General features: G+C 36.7%; 1 protein-coding gene across 5 annotated transcripts in view; it reads left to right on the top strand.

The window, feature by feature from the left end:
* nhsa (Nance-Horan syndrome a (congenital cataracts and dental anomalies)) overlaps positions 1–15,919 on the top strand; it is a 73,896-nt gene that overhangs the window by 43,858 nt on the left and 14,119 nt on the right. For all 5 annotated transcript variants that reach the window (XM_056733589.1, XM_056733584.1, XM_056733586.1 and 2 more), the window contains exon 2: positions 15,730–15,882. In XM_056733589.1, the coding sequence (XP_056589567.1) occupies positions 15,730–15,882 (153 nt within the window). The remainder of the gene's footprint in view (positions 1–15,729; positions 15,883–15,919) is intronic.

Raw genomic sequence — 15,919 nt, 5'->3', positions numbered from 1 at the left:
GGCCGTACTGTAGACCCTCACACACACACACGTTTTGTCACGTGTAAACCACACGTAACTCCTGCTGGTGTTCATATAAATCTGTTCATCTCAGCCACTGTTCACCCGCTCAATTCACTTTGATGCAATTAACCAAGACTTTTTCTTGTAACAAAGTTTCATCTGGAAATAAACGCTGTGGTTTTTACATAAACTGAGCCGCTTCCTCTGAATGTGTTAAGAGAAGCTTTCCGTGTGCTTGTGTTAGTTTTGGAGGGAGGATCATAGGCTGGTTTCCAGTTAACCCAGAGCAGGCCCACCAGTGCACCGACCGAACACGAGATGAGAGCGATGAATCATTCTGTCTTGGACATCCACTGGGAAGTTTTTATGTAATTTAGAAACTGTTGGTAACTTTGACAGACATGTCCATGTCGGTTAGTATTCGTGGATCTTATTTATTCATATTCATCATGTTCCTATTTATGAAAAAAATATTCCCTGGCAAGATTTGGTGTGAATTTTAACTCAAAATTCATTTATCATGAAGTAATGTTTACTAATGTTAATAGTGATCAGTCATTGGCGGTGACATCAGGAAACAACCGACTTTGTGAGGTGGGCTGATGTGCCTCTCGAACTTGTGTGATGAAAGATTCATCTTTCTTGTTATTATCTATGGTTTGTTTTTCTTGGCAGCTCACTCGTGCAGCTGAACCGTACGTCATATGTGTTAAAAAGTCTCTCTTACCTGTTCCCTGTTTCACAGGGATAAACATGTTACACCATTGATGTAAGTGTGTTTCTGTTATGAGCAGGTGATGGACAGAGAGAGAGAGAGAGAGAGAGATGCTGTCAGGAAGTGCAGGTTCAGTCGAGCAGAAAGTTTCCCAGCTGAAGACAGTAAAGTCTCAATAACGTTGTTGTCAGTTTCTCTATGAGTCTCTTTGTAACAGCAGGGTCTTTGTTCGCCGGTGATTTTCACGGGATGTGGACCTCCCACCTGTAAGAACTCGGGACTCCCCGACTTCACAATCCCCATCTCAAATTCAACTGTCTGTAAAATAATATACTCTTGCTCTCGGGATGGGGGTAGAGGTGGACATCACGACTAAAATCCAATGGACAAAAAAACTATTGCAGGAAGAACACAAGTGGTGTATTCTGATAATAATAGTATAGTAATATATATTTTAATTTTATTATTTTTTTTATTTTAATTTTGCTGCCCTAATTGTTAAAGAACAAAATCATTGGCTTTACAAGTCATTTTTCACTTCATCATTTTCACAAGTGGTGAGTTGCTGTAAATAATCATTTCTTAATTTTCTCAACTTATGTTGATGAATTAACGTAAAAACATTGAGCTGAGGTTTCATTTCTGTGAGAGATTTCTGTGGGTGTGTCCGCACCTGACCACAGATCCGTGTTATTTGAGAGCTGGTCCCGCTGGCTTTACGACCTCGGTGAGTTTAAATAAAGACCGCAGGGATGATTGCACACGTGCTTTCTTTACATCCACACGGGTCAAGTGAAGTCAGATGTGTTTCTTGCTCTTTTATTGTGAATACTTGTGAAAGTTGTAGCAGTGAAATATGGACAAACCCAACCATTGGGCTAAACTAAGCTAGAACATTCTAAGTTAACTTGACTGTTGAGCTTATTCATATTTTATCAAACCATGAATTGAAACAACTCAGCGTTTACTAGACCGTTGACGGTTTTGCATAATATAGAAGAGGTCACGCCTTTGACTTCCTTTATTTTTTGTTATGTCTTGATGGTTCAATGATAATTTTCCATTTCCACCTTCATGATGCTGATCCAAACCTCAGCGTTTGTGCTGTTCCAAGTCTAATGCTCATGCTAGTTCAGTTATGAAAACTGTATTTGTGTTTGTGGTCGATGCGTTAGCGTGACTATGCTGAGATTAGCTGGCTGTTTGACTTTCTTCAAGACAGAGAGACGTTTTAATAATATGGGTCGTAAAGCATTCGTGTTTTCATGAAGAACACACACAAATTCATAAACCGCAGATCGTGATCTTAAACCTCCCTAAATCCCGCCAGACCTTCAGAGCGATCACGAAAGATGAAACACGGCGTGAAGTTAAAGCACTGGCAGAGAAACACCATGTTAAGCAGTGATGGAGGTCTGCTCTCAATAACATCTCCCTCCCAAAACATCTCTTCCAGACTTGGATCTTTGTCAGCGTCTCAGACTTCTCTTATTTGGTCTTACAGGCCTGTGTAAGTCCAGATGTGCACAAGATGAGTGGTTTGGTCCTGTGTGCAAATTATATAATGGCTTTCAGGGAGGTCAACTGCTTTAATGGAATTTCCCTTGACTTTATTTTTTCTTTTTTTGTATCTTTTGGCAGACTGAGAAACATTTAAACAATGTTGTAGGAGCCTAAATAATGTTGTATAACTTTGGTATTTAGTATAGTAAACTGTTTTAAAATTCCTACTACGGTGTTTTTTAACCTAACCATGGTAAATATAGAAGTATACTACAGTATTTGATCAATTCATAGAATACTACAATTTATTACAGTTTACTATAGTAAATAAAGTATACAACAGTATTGTATCGTGTGGGTGTCCTATGGTGTGACATAGCAAAAAATTCGCTAGTTGCACAAGATGGCACAAAAAGATAAATAAATAAATAATAAATACTTTTTATTTATTTTAATAATTGATATTTGAAAAAATATTATAAAATCAATATAAATAAAGCTATTTTATACTATACATAATTTATTCTTATTAATTTTAATAATTTATATATTTTTTAATAATAAAATCATATATACAGAAAACAATGAAGAATAAATATGCTATTTTATAATATAAATTATTTATTTATTTTAATAATTTATAATATAAAGAATAATAAAATCATATATAAACAATGATATTATAAGTTATTTATATATTTTTATTTTAATATTAATCAAATAAAATGTGTTATTAACAACTGAATTGGATTTTAAATTATTCAAATTATTCCAATTTTATGTTTTTATGAGAAGAGAATGCAGAGACAATAAACGTGTGAGCTTTATACTGCGTGTGCCTTTTCATAAGTTTTCTCCAACGTTTCGCAGATCCCCCAGCACCCCATAATCCTGGTTTGGGATGAACCCTGTTATTCATTTATACAGCGACCCATTGCAGTGGTATTCAGGTGGTGATTAAGTGATCCTCAAGCCCTCCTTTATTTGAATGAAGTAAGAGGAGGGTCTCCAGCAGTCAGCGTGGCCGGAGGTTGACCTTTCCCCTCGGTTCAGTGTGCCTCAGATCAGAGAGCACCGGGTCTGTTGGGTGTGTTGTAATGAGGTGGCTGGAGGTCAGAGGTCAGGTCTGTGAATGTAGGTGCTGATGTCTGTGACCCTGGGGGGTACAGATGAATAACCAGTGGGGGTCCAGTGTAAGGGTGTGTACTCTATACCTGACGGTTTAACAGTCTGTGACTTGGACTGCGCAAGGATAGAATAAAAAACATAAAGCACTCTTATAGATGTTGCCAGTCAATTTTATAGTGGAAATTTAAAATTACACTTAAGAAACTAAATGATGTGACTGATGGAATGAAGACCTCTCAAATTAGTTGCTTCAAAAAGTTATTCACGCTTTCTCTGTTACCTTCCATTATTGAACAGTTTTGGTTAAAATGAGTCAATAATTGTTTTTTTTTTCTCTTGTGTTTTTCTTGCTGTTGTGTTTTGATATCTTTTGCCTATCCTTCTTCAATTCCACTCAAAGCTGAGCTTCACATACTACACAACATACAATTTTTTATAATTATTTAATATTTAATTAATTAAATTGAAAAGACATCAGTTTTCCAAAGTTGACTTTGAGCTACTTTATTCGGTGTTGAAGATCACTCTTAGATCACTCATTTGATGGCTAATGTTATTTATTGTATTTTATTTTTTAAAGTCCTAGGTGACAAAAGTCTACTAAAAATACACTTCAATTTCTGGTATTTTGAGACACCGTGAATTGAAGTACTAAAAAAAATTTGTTGTATGTATTTAAGTAATTTTTTTATCTTGGGAATCAGTCCTCCAGGTATTTTTCAAATGTAAGCAGACAATAACGTTAACACCACTAGGAGGCAGCGTATCTCTGACATGACATTTGTGTTCATGATGCTGATGAAATCTATTTAAAAGTTTTGAGAATACCACTGCACATTTAATAAAAAACTTTGTGGTGCTTGCCTCTCCAGAGTTTAATGATGTTGTGTTACCATCAGGGTTTACTATTAAGTTGCGAGTTTTAAGCAAATTGCTTGATGGTTGCTAAGGTGTTGCTAGGTGGTAATTTAAAGGCCCAGTTCAAAGAGTCTTTCAATGTAATTCTAAGTGCACCGTTAAGTATACACTGTACATGCAACGCACGCTGAGAGCTGATGTACAGTAGAGTAACTCAATGTTCATAATGACACAACTCTTGAACTCTGAAGTTGGAAAATATTCAAGAACGGAGCGTGGTTGTGTTCCCGGCACTTTGTAGCAGTAATACACTGCAGCTGGATAAACAAAAGTTCTTCTCGAAACTTTACAGAGATCCTCCCGTACAGAACACGCTCGAGCTTTGAAGCGTAGGTCTCTCCAGGAGTCACTTCTGAAATCAGATGGCTGGTTTGAAAGTCTTCCCCGCGTGATTTATGGTTTCGTGAAGGATAAATGTTGCTTTTTGTTTAGCCATTGAAAGCGTTTGGGTGTGTTTTGAAGGGGTTTGTGGAATGGTTGTTAAAAGATTTCACAGACTGGAAAAGTGTGCCTGTGGACTGGTGTGAGGGCCTCTGGATGAGTTTGGGTTTGTGTCCCTCAGGTTCGGTTCTGGCGTGTGTGTGTAACTTTAAACTTCGGCGTCCTGCCATTCTGTAGTACAGTTACATTAACCAGAAATCTGTCATGTCTTCATCCACACGCATCCCTTTAGCAAATAAACAAGTGATGATTTCTAAGCAATCTGACTTGTGTTTTCTTACATTTTGATGCTATAGATAGTGATATATTTGTTGAAGGACTGACATAAACCATAGAATATCATCATAGACATGATGGTCAAACAAATGTTACCTGGAATGGACTGTTAGTCATTTTGGATGAAAGCATCATAAATGTAAATCTAAAGGCATTTAATCGTGTTTTTTACATCTGATTTTTTTGGTTTGAACTGCTTTTATTACATCAGTGACGGTTAGGTTTAGGGGTGAGGCTTCATTATTGCGTTAGTTCTTAATAATCATACGTTTTTTTATCCACATTTTATGATTTAATACAAATTTGGAATAGTTACAAATCGGAGACATACCTGGTGGCATTTATAGTGTATATTACATTTAATTTTCCTAGAAAACTTCAGCCTGTTTTAAGTGTTTTAATCTACTTTAAATATTTGTTCACCCATCTAGAGGTTATTATCTGTAATGATTAAAATGAGTCAAATTATGAAAGAATGTGGATTACAAAATAAAAAGCTCAAAATGACTTAATTGTTAAGTATTCATCTCATTTAATAGCCTGCATTGCATGAGGTATGTGTTTATCTCGAGAGGTTGACATTGTGTTTGTTGAGCATTTAATTTCCAAACTATTAGCACTCATGTATAGTGTTAGTAATGTGTGTGTTTTCTGAAGGATAGTCGAGTTCTTGCGGATCTTTTGGACGGGTACACTGCGCAAAACTGCAAAAGTTGGAAAACCACAGTGGTCAAGATTGTCATTTTATGCTTCAGCAATGTTTTGTCTTTACGGGAAAGAGGCTAAATGTATGATTTTATTAATGACGGAAATAAAACGAATGCACTTAAAAATGAACTATGTAAAGTACATACAGAAGGCACAAGAAACTTTGTAAAATACTGCATTTGTCATTTAATTTCATGATGGCAAAGGTCTCTCATTTGAAAGTACTGGAGGCTTACGGGCTTTGACAGTCTTGACTTAAATGTCTAATGAGGTTCAGGGTTCAGTTTGCGGTGTTCTAGAGAGTGAATGTCTTTTAAACCACATCACTTGATGCTTTAATGATTTGGTTTAACCATCGACCTAATGAAAACAAGACGTTATGTGTATAAAATATAATCCAGTCACTGTTAGTCTCAGCTCTGGTTTAATTCTCTCTTACTGAACACAGAAAACACCGGCCATTTGTGCTTTAGTGGTCACGCAGCACCTCCCGGACAAGACTGTTGAAATTCATCAGCCCTGGATGATAGAAACACGTTTGGCCATCAAGTGGAGTCGTTCACCCAAATATGAAATTTCCATTCAGGAAAGAGTGGCCTCCACATCCAGTGAGTTCAGATACAATCTAAATTAGATGTAATAGTTTTATGAAAACTAAAAAAACTTAATAAGGAGACCGTTTCAAATAAATAGTGTATTCGATTTCAATGTTTAATGAAAAAATCCTGCTGGATCTTTAAGAATGGCATGCTTTTATAGTTTGTCTTTTGCAGAATTTATATTGTGTCTGGTGGAATGGATGAGCTGGGACTATCGTAACATTTACAGATAAAATTCAATAAAAATTGCTAGAGAATACATTATGTTACAGTTTATATATTTAAATAAGTGGCAGTCATCCAGAGGACCAGAAACGAAGGCTGTTTTTGCCTGGAGGGCAGAGACGTTGTTCTGGAAGCAGTGTCCGCTAGACTCCAACTCAGAGATCAGGAGAAAGAGAGAGAGAATTAAAGGGAGGGGTGGACTCAGAAAGAGGAAGGTATTAAACAGAGGACACGCCGAGGTGTCTGCAGAATGTGCCATCTATGTATAAATATCTATCCTTAAAAATCTTACTAATCTCATAGCAACACCCTAGCAACCAAACACAAGATTTGATGAAGCTTCTGCAGGTTTGATTCGAGCTGGAGTTTGTATCACCTTGTGTCTGATTAAGACTTGGTGTTAAAGATCACGCTGTGCTTAAAGTGATGAGTTTGCACTCATAACAGATCTAGCGACCCTCTCGAACACCTCATTACTTGATTCCTGCACACCACGTGTGTGTCTGTTCATGTGGTTTCCTGTGTTTGTGCTCTTGGCTGTGTTTCAGGCTCTGTGGTGAGGTATTAACCAAGCCAAATTACAGCTGACTCATTACACAGTGTTATTTTTGGACGTCTACCTGCTGTCTGAGACCTAAACTCCACCCACTCTCTCTCCCCCTCTTTCTTGTTCTGTTTCTCTTTGTCTCTCTACCTCTATCTCGTCCTCCTCATTCTCTCCCAGGTGACAAAAGTGCACTAGTGATGTATTTTGTACTTGGTATGCAAAAAAAATGTTTTAGATAAATTTAGATTTAAGTGTACTCAAGTGTGCTATTTTGAGACGCCATGAATAAAAACAAACCCCCACACCATCAATATTGCAAAAGTATAAAAATGTATTTCACCTATAGTTTATAAAGTTGAAAATTAATGTGATTATAATTAGATTATGGAAGTGTACTTAAAGTGAAATTTTTTACCCGGGCTGTCCTAAAAATTGGCAATGAAATTGTTATGACGTCTCTTTGTATTTTAGAAATGTCCTAACTGGATCTACATTTGGCTACAAACTTTTTATCAAGAAATCAATTATTTTTCATTAACAATATATGCAAAATTCTTAAGTAGCACGAGAACATTTTTAGCAACAGCTAAAAATAGATGAAAATAATAAAAAAGAAAATTATGCCAAACATCATAAGGATATTAAGTAAAGATAATGTTTAATAAAGATATTTTGTAAATGTCCTACCATAAATATGTAGAAATATTATTTTTGTGAGTAATATGCTATGCTAAGGACTTCATTTGGACAACTTCAAAGGCAATTTGATCAATTGTTTTTATTTTTTTGCACCCTCAGATTCAACAGTTTTAAATAGTTGAATCTTGGCTACATCTCGTCGTATCCTAACAAAGCATACATAGATGAAATGCTTATTTATTTAGTGTTTGAAAAATTGGTCCAGTGTCACATTTATATAAATTGAGGAATTTTTCAGATAAATAAAGAAGATATCAAAAAGAGAGTGGGTTCTAAATAAGAACCTTCTGTAAAACTATTCTATAATAGTGTGTAAAGCATTTTAAAAGTGATGTTATCTGTCGCGATGTAACCGCAAGCAAATTGCATCAGTTTAATGAGAAAAAGGTTTATTTACAGTATACTGTAGTGATGCAAAGAGTTTTGAACTTCTGTAAACACTTTCTTGAATGAACAGCTCCGCCTCTCTTGTCTCCAGCTGTCTTCTGTTGTGTAGTGTTATGTGTTTAAATAAACACAATCTCTCCTCTTGCTCTCACTCGGACATTTGGCCGTGACGACGTCAAGGTCACCCGAGGCCGAGAGTGTGTGTGGGATGAAAGATTAACAACGAGGCCGATATGACTCTTTCTCTCTCTCTCTTTGTTTGCATTTCTCTATGAGACAGCATAGACAGTCACATAAAGTGTTGCATGTCAAGCTTTTTTCATCTTCACATTTCACACTGAATTACAGTTTTCAAGTTAAGAGGTAGTTGACACACACATTTATGAGTCAAACAGCAGTAATGCCTGGCGACCCTGCGGCAGCGTTGTGGATTAGCGACCCTTCGCTTCCTTCCATTAGACCACTCCATTGAAGCATTAAGGGATTTCAGTGACCCGGACTGAACCACGTGCACCATTTGTAGGGGGGAAGGAGGTATGTAGGGTAACAGGGTGGAGAAAAGGGGGGTGCAGATGTTGCAAGTTGCAGCGAAGCCGAGCTGAAAGTAGCTGCAGGTCAGTCATGCTCAGCCAGTCAGAGAAAGCGACAGAGAGACCCAAGTGTTCTTAGATTCCACGGGGGGGAACAACCAGCCCAGGGGGTCTGCCATAGAGAATCAAATGAGAACAAGAGAGACACAAACGGGAGATAGACAAACTAAGCCCAGCTGAGCGACTTGCCGGAGACGCTCCGCGGTTATGGCTTTCGGATGCTGCGTCCCGCTGCGGTCCAAAGGTACGGTACACGCTGCACTTTTTTAGAGATATTCTTATGACTGTTGGGGTCTTATATGCTGTGGATACATCGTCGGTTTAGTTTTGCAAGCCTTTCAGATGAAGTTTTTTGCTTCTTATGTGATCCAGGTTACTTTTTTATGGTATTGTATGGTTGTGTCGCGGTATATCTGGAAGACGTCGGTTTGGAATTTAAAACCAGACTGCAGATAATCCTCGTGGTTCCACTAGAAGTAAAACCGTCAGCCGGTGTTTGACTTGTGGTGATGCCAAATGTGCTGTGACGCGAGGGGAGGGGAGGTGGTCTCCGGCGAGGTGTGGTGTGATTGGAATAGCATTTGGAGGGATTGACTTTCCCACGTTGGCTGGGGAATGTCAGTGGGTTTGGCTCAGGGTTTGAGTCTCATTAAGTGGCTGATGATTAGAGGGTAACTGTGAAGTGAAGATGGTGGGTTTAAACTCATTTTTCAGAGCATGGGAAACAAGAGAGCCTGTTCAGGGGATCTTAGGTTCATTCTGCTGATGCACATTTGAATGTGTATGTTTCTATAAGTGGTTTGATATGATGCAGATTTAATCTTACGAGAGATGTGAATGTTAGATGGCAGTCTGATACAACGCAATCTCGCTGGACCTATTTTACAATGTGGCTAATTCGTATGAGTTTGTACGATCTGTTTTAGTACTGAGGGTCTTCCGTATTGCTTTTTTCTAATGTTTTTTTGTGCGATTCACATCTCTAATAATCTGGAGTTATTTCAACCCATCATTGGGTCAAATATGGAACAAACCCAACTGTTGGGTTAAATGAACCTAGTGCATGGTTATATTTGACCCAACAATGGGTTCAACCAACACATTATTTTGAGTTGAGACAACCCAGGAAAGGTCAATTTATAACCCAAGGGTTGGGTTTCCCCATTTTTGACCCAACGTTGGGTTGAAATAACTCAACATTTTTAGAGTGTTTGGATTCATACGAATTAGCTCTCTGATCTCATGGGAGTTTGTAACTTTTGTATGAAGTGACCAATTCGTAGAAGTTTTATGATGTGAATCACAAAATGTACAATTATGTGTAAAATTTTGTTTAAGAAAGCCACTAAACCTATCCATCACTGGTGCGAAAACATATCATAGTCAAGCGATCAAATGAGACACTCATTGAGATACTTCATGAGTTTGTATTTTTAGATTTGAGAGTGAATGTTTTTTTTGTCGAGATCCTACAATCTGCTTAAGAGGTTTTGATTTTTGGCTTTGTCGGTAAATCACAGAGTTTAACATGTACAGATAACGGTGATGATAAAAGGAAGCATCTCTCAAGACTTTAAAAGATAGCAAGGAAAACAGGGAAAAGTGTTGGATGATAAAGCCAGTTCTGTTTCCGATCTTCTCTTCTCAGGCATAAGTAGTCCCATTGGTTTATCTGGGATATCTAACCATCAGCAGACGAGAGGTCTCCACAAACCTTTTCTATTGTTTTTGGGAGCAGTTTGATTGCGTCTGTCTGGAACAGAGGGATTGTAGATGAACGCCTCTGAGATTTCTCAGATTCAGATCGACCTGACTTGAGTCTACAGTTTACTGTGGAAACACTTGAAGGTGTTTATCCATTAGGTGTGACAGCTGCTTAAATGACCCAAAAGCAAATGTGCAGTGTGTAATGACTGAAGGTTTGTAATGGGTTGTTATTCCAGTTAAAGATCTCCGCTGGGTTTTGTTTTCACCTCATGCTGCTTAACAACTAACAACCAAACAGCTCTTAAGAACAAATGACCTCCTGCCCCCGTTCCCCGGACCGCCAGCCAACAGGACAGATGACATCTCTTTAATAACTCAGGTTCTCTCAGAAAGAAACAAGATTCAATTAAGACACATTGTGGCTTATTTTAAGTATTAAAGAAATATTTTATGCACAGTGTTTGTTTAATATCTTGTTTGAATATTTTATTTGACTCTTTTTTAAACTCCATTAATCCAACTGAACATTTTTAGATCAAAGAAAAGGACAAAGGGAACACATTGTATTAATCTTTCATGAATTATTATTTTTTATTTAACTTTTAATGGGCCTTTCTCAACAACCATATCAATGACAATTAAGTGAGTGCATGTCAACACAAAGTTACATTTTTTATGGTTTTTTGGGAGGGGTTATTAGACCTGAAAATGTAAACTTCATATATTTTTGTTCATAAAAAAAAGATTGCAGTAGATGTAAAAAACGTTAACCTGCATCATCTAAACGTGTCTGTTCATTGAAATAAATAAAAAATATTGATCTAAAAATTATTGGAAAAACCTAAACTAAATGAAAAATTGAAATGTTGATAAACAAAAACAAATGGGTTCATCTTGCAACATAAATTTAAAAATAATATATATATAAAATGACAAAAACATATACCAAAATTGCTAACACTTAAACTCAAATTAAAATAAAGAGTAAATATCTAAAATGAAATGCTTTAAAACTAAATACAACTATAACTGAATCAAAACTATAATAACTCTGCGAACCAACACAAGCATCGTTTACTTCTTTCAAGCTGCAATCAGAAACTTTTGGGAGTAAAGATTTACAAACAAAAAAATTACATTCAGCAAGATCATAAAATTAGCATTCAAAACTGTCCCCTTATTCCCTCAAATCACAATGACGTGCTTGTAATAAAACGTTATAAGTTTATGGAAATGTCAGTTTAACTTCAACTCATGCAAGTATAGTAAACTGCAATTTTATCTTTCAAACAGATGTCGCGAGAGAGGAATTGTGAAAATTTGACCTGACACCTTTTACTTTGTGAATATTATATAATGATGTTTTTGTCTTGATGGGGAGCCTAGATATGCTTAAAAAGGTTGAGATACTGAGATTCTGTATCAACATGGTTGACTGGAGTCTTTCTGGAGCCATGCCTTCAGTATCTGAGAGCCGGCCGAGAGTTCAGATCACAGCAGGGATCTTACCCTGAGGAGAAAACCTCATTTCACCAGAGCCCATGTTTTCAACAACACTAAGTGCCCAGTTTCCATCAATTCACATAACACGACTCATCTTCTTTTACTAATGCATGAAGACTTTTAGTCTCAGGGCTTCAAGACGATAACATCGTATATGAACTCTAGGGTCAATTCCATTCATTTTCATCACCCTGTACGATATATGTCTGTCCTACTCAGCAGTCTTGTCTTATATGATACGATTTTTTGTCTCTTCTCTTTTATAACCCAGGAGCTTTGATGGAGCTGTGTTTCATTTAGGTGTCAGCTTAGTCTCAGATGTTCCTTTAAAAATTGCTTAGAAGAAATAAAAACAGAAACAAATGTGTAATTGTTGAAACATATGAAGAGTATGGAGGTGTGAAATGAATGTTGGATTTTAGAGGTCAAATAATCTGTTTTGGAGTCTATTTAATGAGAAAAGTTTGAGTTCATATTGAGATCTTCAATAATATTGACTTTTTAATGCAGACTTGACAAATCTGAGCTCAGTTTGACACATTGTTGAAATCTCTTCTGAAACTCATTTGTGAGATTTCTGGGTCTTTTTCTCAAGATAAATATCTGAGACGCAGATAAGACTTGCCAAACATTTCCATTCGCTCTCCATTTAATCTCATTAATGTCTAGGAGAAATAACAGTGGTTTCCTGTTTCCATTAACCGTTTTTGAGATAAGGATTCTAAGATATCCATTAAAAGATAAAAGGTGAAGCCCCAATGAGGTCTTTAAAGCACACAAATGTCTTTTTTCCAAACACTCTGGACTTTAAATTCATTATGACATCATTGTAAAAGCTTTTCTGGAACCTGTATTTTTAAGAGCGTGATGATGGCCATTGCATCTGAGCATTGGTTCAACTTCACAGACAGAGGCTTTTGATCGAGAAAACCTTTAAATCTGGCACCTGATTTAAGAGAAAACATTCAGAGGAATAATCTGGCAACGCTATGAAGGGAAGAGGGGATGACATGTGACGCATCCCTTCAGGGTGGATTATAGAGGTGGTCTGGAGGATGACATCCGGGACAACATGTGCAGCTACTGGGCCGACATTCTTTAATCCAGACGCTGTTGGTCTGGCAAACACTGATCGATTATCCCACACGGGGTCTTTGGACGACAGGGCTAATGCTAGAATCTCTAGTCTGTGGTTGGACTTTTGTTGATTTGCAAAAAATTCCTACATGTTTTATGACATAAATGTGAATTTGATATATTTGTATACGTTTTTATACTCCCGGTCCCTTAAAGTGTAAATTACGTGGGTTTGTAGTGCTATTACAACATGATTGTGTTAGTTTGAGTATCCTAACCATTATCTATATTTGTGATAATAAATTACCCACCTCACCTTTAAGGAAAATGTGATAAAAAAAATATGTTTCCCATGTAGTGCATTGCTCTGCCATAGCAAAAAAAACATTACATTTATTTATTTAGTAATGTTATGTAATGAAGTCTTATTTATTCTTTTTTTTAATTCTTAAATTTTAATTCTTAAGAACTGATGGTTTTTCTTTTTTTGTGGTGGTGATATAGAACATAGCACATTGTGAACCTTAGTGCCTATACATTTTGTATTTAAGAGATTACACATGGATGCTGAGTTGTGCTCTATTGAATTCTTGACCTAGTTTGGTCTGTACTAATGACTCAAGCATCGTCTGTGGAGGCGGGGGTCTGCGGTAGAGCTGTTGATTGATTCGCTCACATTCTACTGAATACTGCCTACAGCATCCTAGCCAGACTGACCTGCGTGTGTGTGTGATCACATAACAGATCCATACACTTTTCAACTTGAACCACACCACAATCACACACGACTGCGTAATGAACTCTTTCAGAAGAATTGGGGACCCCTAGTGGTTGTTGTTGGAACTGCATCGTTTTTAAAACAAGAATCACAAATAAAATGTAACATCAAGTATAATTTATTGTTAATTAAGAACAATCCAAGCATAAATATGCATATGTATACAAATATTTTATCAGGTTTAATAAAGGATTCGAATATTAGCACCGGAAAGGTTGTGGGTTTGATTCCCAGGTGTATACCTTAAATGCACTGTAAATCACTTTTCATGAAGGTATATGATCCTGTGCATTCTGGTGTTGGTACAAAACCTACAAGCAGATTTTGCTTGGGATAAACCGTACTTCATGGGTAGGGGGTGCATGGCTTCTCTACACACCTGTGATTAATGGTTTGATCTGGATGGGTTGAGCAGAAGCGTTTGTATTCCATTCCAACCTTTTGTTTGTCACACACACAATGATCATTGGCTGATAGCAGTGCGGTTTTGTGTTGCTGATGTTGGCTTATGCGATCCGCCATTCAGCTTATTTGCATTTCAAACCAGTTCCATCTTATCTGTGAGCATTTGAGGAAGTGATTAGAGAAGGTTTTGTTTTTGGCTACTGAATATTTGAGTTACTTAACATTCTTAAGTGGAGTTAAGATGCTCTTGGCATGCACACATGATACAGATTTGTTTTCATGTTGGTAAACAAGCGTACTGAGTAAGTTTACAGCTCTTGATGTTTAAAGAAATCATTGGCATTCAAACACATACAGAAGATGTACAGTGAGTTAAAAACACACATGTTACCAATAGCACATCTAAGCTTAATGAAAATATTACACACGGTTTTAAGTTTTTATACTTGACACATGGTCACAAAGTTCCATTCCATTCCATTCCATTTTCTACCGCTTATCCGAACTACCTCGGGTCACGGGGAGCCTGCGCCTATCTCAGGAGTCATCGGGCATCAAGGCAGGATACACCCTGGATGGAGTGCCAACCCATCGCAGGGCGGTCACAAAGTTCTATTCTTTTAATGCTGATCGTGTTATCAAATGTGCCCCTCATTGATGTTCAGTAACCAAACTTTCTAATGTTCTCTTGTATTATATAGTTTTGTTATGTATCTTTTGTCTCAACGAATAACATATTTAACATACACAAAGTTTTTGGAAACTAACTCACTTTTATTCATATTTTTCCATGTTTTTGAATAATAATGAACTCATCCAAATTATGAAATGAAACGAAGGGAACTATGGGAATTATGTTGTAACCAGAAATCACCTTCAGTGTAGTTACCTTTTAACTAGAATTTGAAGAAATGTTTTCTTGTCATTTTATCTTGAGGCCTGAACCTCAGATGTTTTTTAAACAACATTGAAGGAGTTCCCATCTATTCTGTGCTCTTATTGGCTGTTCTTTCATCATTATTCAGTCAAAGTCATCCATTTCAAAAACATGTTTTATTAAATAAAATGTTAGTTTGGCATGAAAAAACTTTTGACCGCAAGTGTATTTTGTTGCATAATCTGTTCTTAACTGGATTTAGTGGTTCCTAAATTTACAAAAAAAAAAATTGTGACACATTGAACAGAATGTTTTTCTGCATTTATTCTGACAATGCAATAATAAACTTGTTATTTACTAAAGTAAACTGTAGTAAAATTCCCACATGCTACTGTGCTTTTGAACCTTACCATAGTAAATAGTATATAGTAAACTATACTGTTACTACAGTATATCGATACACTATAGTTAATTCTATAGAATACTGTGTAGAAAATATTATAATGTACTTATAGTATATTGCAATTGGCTACACTTTACTGTAATAACTAATGAAGTATTATACTATATATTATAATAAAGTGTTACTTGTTGTAGTTGTAGTAAATTTGAGAAGATTTAACAAATGTTTGTTTTTCTGCAGCGGTCTCTAACCTGGACATTGAAAGCAAGCTGAACGGACACTACCAGGCCTCGTGGCATCTACAGAGAAATGTGTTTTTACCATCCACCCGTCCCATGTGTGTGGAAGAGCTGCATCGAAATGCCAAACAAAGTCTGCGGGCGCTGTGCAGAGGTCAGTCTTTTACACCCTTGAGATTTAAACAGTAATA

This window comes from Triplophysa dalaica, chromosome 20 (genome assembly GCF_015846415.1).
Source record: "Triplophysa dalaica isolate WHDGS20190420 chromosome 20, ASM1584641v1, whole genome shotgun sequence".
NCBI lineage: Eukaryota > Metazoa > Chordata > Actinopteri > Cypriniformes > Nemacheilidae > Triplophysa > Triplophysa dalaica.
Note: the sequence above shows the minus strand (reverse complement) of the source record. Positions and strands in the feature narration are given on the sequence as shown.